At 47.1% G+C, this 8352-nt stretch overlaps 1 protein-coding gene and 1 pseudogene across 1 annotated transcript; one reads left to right on the top strand and one right to left on the bottom strand.

The window, feature by feature from the left end:
- Positions 1–3: 3 nt before the first annotated feature.
- Positions 4–6394, top strand: Hopx (HOP homeobox). Its single transcript, XM_033758915.1, has 2 exons — positions 4–160; positions 6156–6394. Exons 1-2 carry the CDS (start codon positions 17–19, stop codon positions 6231–6233), a joined length of 222 nt encoding a protein of 73 aa, XP_033614806.1. The 5' UTR covers positions 4–16; the 3' UTR covers positions 6234–6394.
- On the bottom strand, positions 2792–2900 carry LOC117284271 (annotated as a pseudogene).
- Positions 6395–8352: the final 1958 nt, after the last annotated feature.

Below are 8352 nucleotides of genomic sequence, written 5' to 3'. Positions count from 1 at the left end.
CAGCCGCACCGTGACCATGTCGGCAGAGCCCGCGAGCGGCCCCACGGAGGACCAGGTGGAGATCCTGGAGTACAACTTCAACAAGGTCAACAAGCACCCGGACCCCACCACGCTGTGCCTCATCGCGGCCGAGGCGGGCCTCTCGGAGGAGGAGACCCAGGTGAGCCCGTGGGGTCCCCCAAGAGCCGCTTCGCCCCTAAGTCGGCTGTCCTCCGGCCTGGCCGTTGCTTTCTCCTCCCTCCCGGCTGTCTGTCGCCTAGGTCTTCTTTCGCTTTCCCGTCTGGGTGTCCCCTCCGGGCTGTGTGCCACACCTTCAGTGAAATCTGGTCTCCGAGGGGAACGTCGCCGCCCTTGGAAGGGACCTCAGCGATCGGCTATACATTAGTCCTCGGGTTTGGTGAAGGACGAAACTGAGGCCCAGAGGGAGGGAGGTTGAGGGTGCTGTTCGCACCTCATTGCGCTGCAGCTGCGGGACTCAGGGAACTCGGACTGAACTAGCACCAGGGTTCAGATGTTTTAAGCATTTCCTGGAGCTAAGGTTTAAAGGCTTTTTCTGGAGTCTTCCAAGAAAGTGAACCTCTAACACTGCAGCCAGGGGGAGTGGCAGCCATGTACCCCTAAGTCCATGACTTACTTATGTTTTCTAAAAGCTGTTATATTACCCTGGAAATGGCTTAGGGAAGAGAACGCAGCACTCTCCAGGTGCGGTTTTGAAGTCTTTAGCTGACTTTTTGTTTTTAAACCCTTTCCAAAATCTGACTCTATTTCTCCTTTGGTCGTGGAAAGAAAATTTGTGGTGTGATAAACTACTTGGAGCTGATCTAGCATCTCTCCCTCGGCAACCCCAAGCACTCTGCACATCTGATCTCAACTCTAAAGCGCAGGCATCCTTTTTCTTCCCGTTTCACAGCCCAGGGCATTGAGGACTTGTCCCCTCCTCACTATGCTCCATGGAATCCAGGTCTAAGACCCTAGACCCCACGTCCAAACTGATTTTTACTAACCAAGCCAAAGTAGCCTGGAGAACTTGCCCATAGATAATGCTCTCATTTGAAGGTCAAATAAAAAGGCAAACGTACCTGTTTCTAACAAACAGAGCAGCTATCTGACTAACTCGGACCAGAACTGCATAGAAGGTGATTTACTGTAACCCAAGTCTAACAGCTCATGTTTCTTGGAACTCCCAAAGAGCCAGGCTGCTGCAGTTTTATCATTTAAAAGTCCCATGCTATATTTAGAAAAGAGGGATGGCTACAGAGACTACGTGTGTTTTTAAAACAAGGCTGTAGGAGATCGTGGGCACAGCATCAACTTGGGGTCTAACACTTTCTCAGCCTCTATTCTGGTGTGGCAAGTTAGCATCAGTCCCTTTCCCTGTTCACTGTAGTGTGTGCGTGCGTGTGAAAATGTCCATGCATGTGTTGAGGATCAAACCCAGGCTAAGCTCACAGCCTAACACTGAGCTCCACCCCCAGCCCTGTGTTGACATTTGGAATGGCTGACACAGGCCGTGCTATTGCAGGCACCTGCTTAGTATGAAGTCATCTATTTGACGCAAAAATACTGTACAGGTAGGTACTGTTAGCACAATTGTATAGATATAGGGACCGAGGCACAGAAAGACTAAGTAACTTGCCTATTTGTTGATTTTTTTTTAATCCATGAATTTAAGTGGCAGTTACTTCAGACTATAGTCAGCCTTTCCTCCAGGATCACCTGATATTAGCAAATTAAAATTAATCTGGGTAGTGACAGGAAGATAGGGCACCTGCCTCTCTCCGTGGCTGAGGCCAGCCTACCAGACCTCTACACAGCAGGCTCATCTGCCCTCTCAAGCAGCCCTTTCTCCATTTCCCCTCTTCTGCCAACCTCAAATAAACAAATGGCTGGCCTTGTCCAACAAGAGTGGGTACGGGTGAGTCAGCCACGGAGCGGGGGGCCTCCGGCTTCCTCTTCCTGCCGTGGGGCCCATACCTTCTTCCTCCCTATGTGTCTAAGCATCTGGAACCCAGAGCTCAGAGAAAGGTACAGTTCAGCAAGTGTCAGGAAAGAGGCCTCCTAGGTACCTCAGGCCACCTGCCCTCTGCCATTCCTTCCTCGGTTGAGTGTCCTCTTCCCAGCCCTTCCACCCTTCACCCCTGCCTTCATGTGCACAGGCAGGCAAGAAGTGTTCTTTCATTTTCTGAAACAACACTTGGTGTTTTTTTTTTTTGTTTTTTTTTGTACCAGGAATGAAACTCAGCACCTTGAGCTTGCCAGGTAGGCTTTCTGCCACTGAGCTAAATCCCCCAGCCCTCAACACTTTTACATTTCTAAAAGTGTCTTCTGCCCAAGAAAAGAATGTTTTGGAGATAAAATGCCCAATGATGAATTTTGGAGTATTAATAAATTTTTTATTTATAGAAGATCTTTTAGGGATCCTTTAAATAGCTCCACAGAGGCCAGGGCCTGCTGCACCTACATATAATCAATTGCTATCTGCACATCCCCTGTTTCTGCTCTGTACCTGTCCATGACAAGGGGTCACCAGAGCTAAAATAATATTCATAACATACACATGGACCCTCATCTTACCCTGTAACACCAGCCACATCCAGAGATAGAATCACACTGCTAATTTCCCCAGAATAAGTAATACTTTAGTAAGAGAAAAACAAGCATGAGATACTCTTCAAAGACAGTTACTGCAACTGACTCACACTGCTCATACCTGGGCAAGGTGAGGAGGACTGAAAGGTACATTCCCTTACTAGGGAGCTTTGCAAACCCTTCTTTTTCTTCTCTCCGCTTACCTCAGATACACAATACTGTCTACCCGATGTTCAACAGGGTTTATGCAAGGCGCATCTCACACGGCGGTAGGAAAACCCAATTATCACACAGATGAGCCCCCAAAAGATCTGCAGACCTTTGTAACTGTTTCCCTGTAGGACAGCGGGGAGGCAACTAGAGGATCCCAGAGTGAAGGTTAGGTGCGCTAACAGAAATAACTTTTTGAGTTGCTTTTGCTGGGGCTCTAGAATGACAGTAATCTAGAATGCCCCATACTTAAGTTAGGCAAAAGCTCACAGAATCCCTGCTCCTGCATCATTAATGGTTTTGAAGTCAAGGTTAGGGGACTGGGAAAGCTCAAGTAGTGTTCTTTATTATCACACTCACACACACATACACTCACACTCACACAATTCAAGCATACACAGCAATTGGCACTGGTTCTTGGAGACAGTTCCAGTATTTTTATCTCCTCTTGATGTTCTGGGCTTGTTCCCAGAAACCAGCAGTTTTGGTTGTTGGATGTTTTATCAGTGGAATAAAGAGCTCTAAAGGTCTCCCCCTGAAAAGAATGAAATGTTAGTTGCTAGAGAAAAGGACAAGAACAATGTGATTTTGTCCCAACCCCTCCTCATCCCAGGGTCTAATTATTATCTGCTCACTGGGAGTAAATAAATCTCTATCTGTGGGCCAGGGTAATAAGGGCATTCATTTATAAGCAAGCAAGGGATGAATGTCTTTCCCAGGAGTCAGAAAAGGAATATAAAACCAGGTGGAAAATTAGTATTGAAGAGAGTAAAAAGTTACAAGATACAGCTTTGGCGGGGAACGGACCCAGGATTTCGTATCTTAACACAAACAGCAAATGGTTTGCTAAAATATTATGCATGCACTTGATTTGAAATATGTATCTTCCGAAAACATTTGAGCTTTTCCCTTCTCCCACTCCGCAATGCTAGGGCTCGATGGTTAAGGGTTTTGATCTGAACTCACAAATTCCCAAGTGATTCACACCGAAGCTATTTCTGGGATGGGTCCATCAATATTCTGCTTCACCACATAATGTAAAGATGTGGGTGGTTCTTTTGAACAGGGCCAGCTCAACCATGGGATCTTAAATGAGTCCTGATCAAAAGTGAGTCTTCCCTCCCCTGGGTTTTAATTAGTTCCTAAAATGCTGCTATGTATTCAGTGCCAGTCACTGGGAATCCTGTTTAATCAGCGCTTGAGGCCTTGAAAACCCCACAGCGACCTCATTAATGAAGCTGGTGCCATGCTGAACTCAACTGGAACCCAGAGTTAACAGATGCCGTACAACATGGATCCTATATGAAAAAGCACCCACCTTTCACAGCAGAACCGGCGACAAAGCACCAAAGTGACACGAACTTTCTCTTCTTAAAATTAGTGCTTGCCCAGGTGCAAATGTGGCACCCAGGGAGAGCAATTCCTTGCCCTAGTTTCCGCCCTGGCTTTTAATTCCTTTGCTCTGCTGCCACCCCCTGTATAAAGTGGGGAGACAATGCCCATCTCACACCCTTTCTATGGCCTTTGGCTGGGGGACCTGCTCCTCAGGGCCACTTTTCCACCTTTCTTCTGATCTTGGCTTATGCTCAACTCCCTTCAGCTCCCTACTTTCTGCAGAAAAGTTGTCTTGTTCCCTGTAGCCCTAGGGCTCCCCGTTTGCTTAGAGGTTGAAACTGTACCTAGGGAGGCCCTGGCCCATGCAAAGCAATGAGCCCTCCAGTCATCTCCCACCACACTACCTCCGTAAACACATACTGGGTTGGACATCTTCTAGCTGTTCTACTTCTCTTTCCTTTCTGTCCTTATTCCTAGAAGGGACCATAGAGACCCACACACACACCCACACACCACGGTGGCCTCTCCATGTGCAAACAGCTGGTTGGAGTTAGGAACTATATTTAGAGACTTCTCACCAGGGAGCCACAGTAGTGCATCTGGTTGGCAGGACGTGGGACTGCAGTGCCCTAGGCCATCACTTACCCAAGCAGCTTGCCCACTGACACCAGTGTGGTGTGCAAATGCCATTCTCCATGTACACCATGACGGAAGAGTTGGGAAGCCTGAAGGAGAACAGAGATTGGGAGTCCCTACTTCCCACAGAGTTCTCTTTCTCATCCTTCCAGTGGGGATTAAGCCTCTGTTTCCCCACTCACCCCTCTTCAAGGTTCGTTTCATTAAAATCCAAGTCTTCTCCTAATCAACCTGGTGCAGACCCCAGATCTCTTCCCCAACATGACTCTCCATTCCTTCATGGCATCCTTCACCTCCTTGAATAAAGGTGACCGGTGACATGTCAAGAGACAACCACACTGCCTTACAACATATAAACATGTCTTGGGTCTCCTGTGGGGACATGACTAGAAGCCTCCCATCTGAGGCCTTTCTGAATCCATGGTTGCTTCTGAGAGCTGTGTATATCTGAGTCATACAGAGCTGGAAGATTCTAATGAGCTAGGAGGCCAACCCCACCTTCTCTCATTGCTCAAGAAAGAATGCACCAAGGTTATCTTGTTCTCCATTACTACTTATTGTATTCAAAGCATTCTTGTTCAATAGGGTGCGACTGATGAGCAGAGCCTATGTTGAGATCTACACACAAGAGATATAGCAGCCATAGAGGTTTATCTGGGGCAGCAAGGAGCTATTTTGGTTTCTTTTATTCATTCAACAAATCTGATTCATCTCTAACTCTTGAGCCTTTGTATTAGGGCTGAAGATGCAATGATGATGATGAGATGAAAACAGTCTCTGCTTTCATAGATCTTATATTCTAGGACAGTGATGGTAAACCTTTTAGAGACTGAGTACCTTCACTGCTCAGGATGTCATCACCTGGCACCACCACTCCTTTCTGAGCATGCACGTGGCACTGTTATCCGATGCTCAGCTGCTGGCACAATGCTGGAGTGACAGCTGGAATGCCAACAGAGGGTTCTGTGTCCTCGCTGCAGCATGCGTGCCTTAGGTTCACCACCACTGTTCTAGGAGATACATTGATTTAAAACACTTGAACACATGAGCACATAAAGTAATGATTGATATTAAAGTTGCAAGAAAGTACCAAAGCATTGAGACAGAGTGGTCAGGGAAGACATCACTGGAAAGGTTCTATTTAAGTTGCAGTTGAGGATGAGAGAGAGAGAGACAGATCATCAGATAAAGAACAGTGGCCATTGTAATCCTAGGAAATAGACAGAAATGGTTGGCATCACAGTGAGAACCATCCCCACGGACACATCCCTTGTTTTCCTCCTCTGGGTGTGTGTGAGGGGGACACCAAGACTACCATTTAGAAATGAAACAAGCATTCTGTGTGGGCTATGGGACAGCTAATTTTGCACATTTCTCTCTCCCAGAAATGGTTTAAGCAGCGCCTGGCCCAGTGGCGGCGGTCAGAAGGCCTGCCTTCGGAGTGCAGATCTGTTACCGACTGAGGATGCAGCCAGCCCTGGAAGCACTACTCTGAGAAGACCACCTGCCCCTTCTCTCCTCGTCTTAACCAGCTGTTTGATTTCTCGGTGTAGTGTATGTTCCATGTTAGGTGTCCTGCTAGTTAACATGCTGTGGTATTTTTTTAATGTACATAACTAGAAAATAACAAGGAAGCTGAGCATAGGCTCTGCGCAGAGCAGTGGCTGGTTGGCCAAGCGCTGCAGAATGCACACATTTCTTTCCCTTTGGCTCACTGTGACTGACAGTGTGAAAACCGTCTGTTTGCTTTCGACCACCGTCTCCCCGGAAGTGTGTTTTCACCACCGTTTCAGAGTGAACAGGGCCTCTGCTGAACAGATGGCAGGAAGAGGAGAATGTTTCCTGTTGAATCTACTTCCCTGAGTCATTTTCCTTTCGTGGCATTCACTGCCCTGATGGTGGCGTGAGAATACAAAGGTTAGCGGAGTCATTTAAAGGTACAAAGTGGTTCCATGGCTTATGGCCGCACTGACTTGGAATGAACCTAGTTAGGCGAGCAGACAGAGGCTTCCCCCAGCAGGAAGGCAAGTGACCAAGAAAATAATCTACAAAGGTCTTTAATTTACCTTATTTAAGTGTATTTCTTAAATTCATTTTGCTAAATAAAATGAACTGCTTTTTGTTTCTAAAATGATTCTAAATAAATCCTCAACTTTTTGTTGAAAATGCACTGCGTTATCTACGGATTTTTGGCTGAAAATGAAGCAGATCAAAAGGAAACAGAATAACTCCTCCAAAGAGCTGCCTGAAAGAGCTGTCATTTTCCAGATCCTTGCTGTTCAAAATATGGCCCAGGACCAGCCTCATCAGCTTTAGAGGCAAGCTAGTGAGACGTGCACAATCTCAGACCCTAATCCACATCTCCTGAGTCACAATCTGCACTCTCCCCAGGGCCCCACAAATGGTTTGTAGGCACAGAGATTCAAGCAGCACTGCTTCAAAGATTTCTGAAGTGAACTCGCATCCGTTCACTAGCAGCACTCATTAAATATCTCCGTCTCACAACTGAAATTGTGTCTGATCACGTGGGGCAATCGGATGGGCTTTCTTGTCTAACTGTTTTTACATAAGACATCAGCAATGGGTAATTCAAGGCTGTAGGAGCAGCTCTCTAATGTTGTTGAGGATGTAGGGTCATTCTGTCTTCCCTTTTTTCTATCTTTAGCTCACAGCTCTTGTGCTGATGGACCGAACATGGATGCTGTGATACTGAGTCTGCCTATCAAGGAGGGGGAGAAACAAAGGGAAAGGAGAGAGAACGCGCACAAAGGGCAAATGCCAGCTAAGACTTTCCCTTTAAAAAGTATTCCTACCCATACACTCATACACAAAAAAAATCCCTGGAAGCCCCCACCTAGCCACTGCCACCAACTTCTGACTGGTCAGATTGGGATCATATGACCACCTCAGCAGCAGGGAGTCTTGGAAGGAGAGCATTTGTAACTTGGTATATCGCTGCCTTGAATAAAATCAGGGGTCAGTTGGTGAGGAAGAAGGAAGAGATGGACATTGAAAAGGACAACCCATCCAGGAACAACACTGGCACACACTTCTAAACTCTTACCTATGATGCTAGCTCACTCTTTCCCAGTTGTTCAAAACAAAGAGTCCCAAAGTGGAAACACTGACAGTTTTCCAGAATACAAATGTTTACAAGATCCTATTAAACATCCTTGGCAAGCTTCCGCTCCCTCTACCTCAAAACCTTCTCCGGTAAACAAATGTGCAGTGAGCTGGGTCTGAACAGAGGAGCCCTGTCCCTGGCATCCTCCCCAGCAAGCTAATTAGGGGCCTGAGCATCTGGCTATGCCCAGGGTGGAGGCTGGCTTCTTTCTGGGAAAAAGAAGGGCGCGGTGAGGATGTGGGTGTGTAATTAGTCCCCACACAGAGAGGACATGATTTACTTTCTGAAGGGTTCTCATAGGTGCTGGTTGACAGGCAGGGATGGGAACGCACTGCAAAGTGACCATGGGCGAAACAGACACAGAGCACAGATCTGTCCATGCAGCGCTGAGAGGGCTGCAAACGAGGTCGAAACCTGGCTTACAAGTCTGCTGAGCACACCAAGCTATTGAAGACCCT

Source organism: Fukomys damarensis, unplaced genomic scaffold (assembly GCF_012274545.1).
Source record: "Fukomys damarensis isolate Sample0158 unplaced genomic scaffold, DMR_v1.0_HiC HiC_scaffold_35, whole genome shotgun sequence".
NCBI classification, from domain to species: Eukaryota; Metazoa; Chordata; class Mammalia; order Rodentia; family Bathyergidae; genus Fukomys; species Fukomys damarensis.
This window is presented reverse-complemented; position numbering and strand designations above follow the sequence as displayed.

Bases quoted from the DNA above. Each gene is read 5' to 3' on its own strand.
- Hopx (XM_033758915.1), top strand. From the start codon at position 17: ATGTCGGCAGAGCCCGCGAGCGGCCCCACGGAGGACCAGGTGGAGATC. The intron at 161-6,155 runs GTGAGCCCGTGG...TCTCTCTCCCAG, and splicing joins TCTCGGAGGAGGAGACCCAG to AAATGGTTTAAGCAGCGCCT.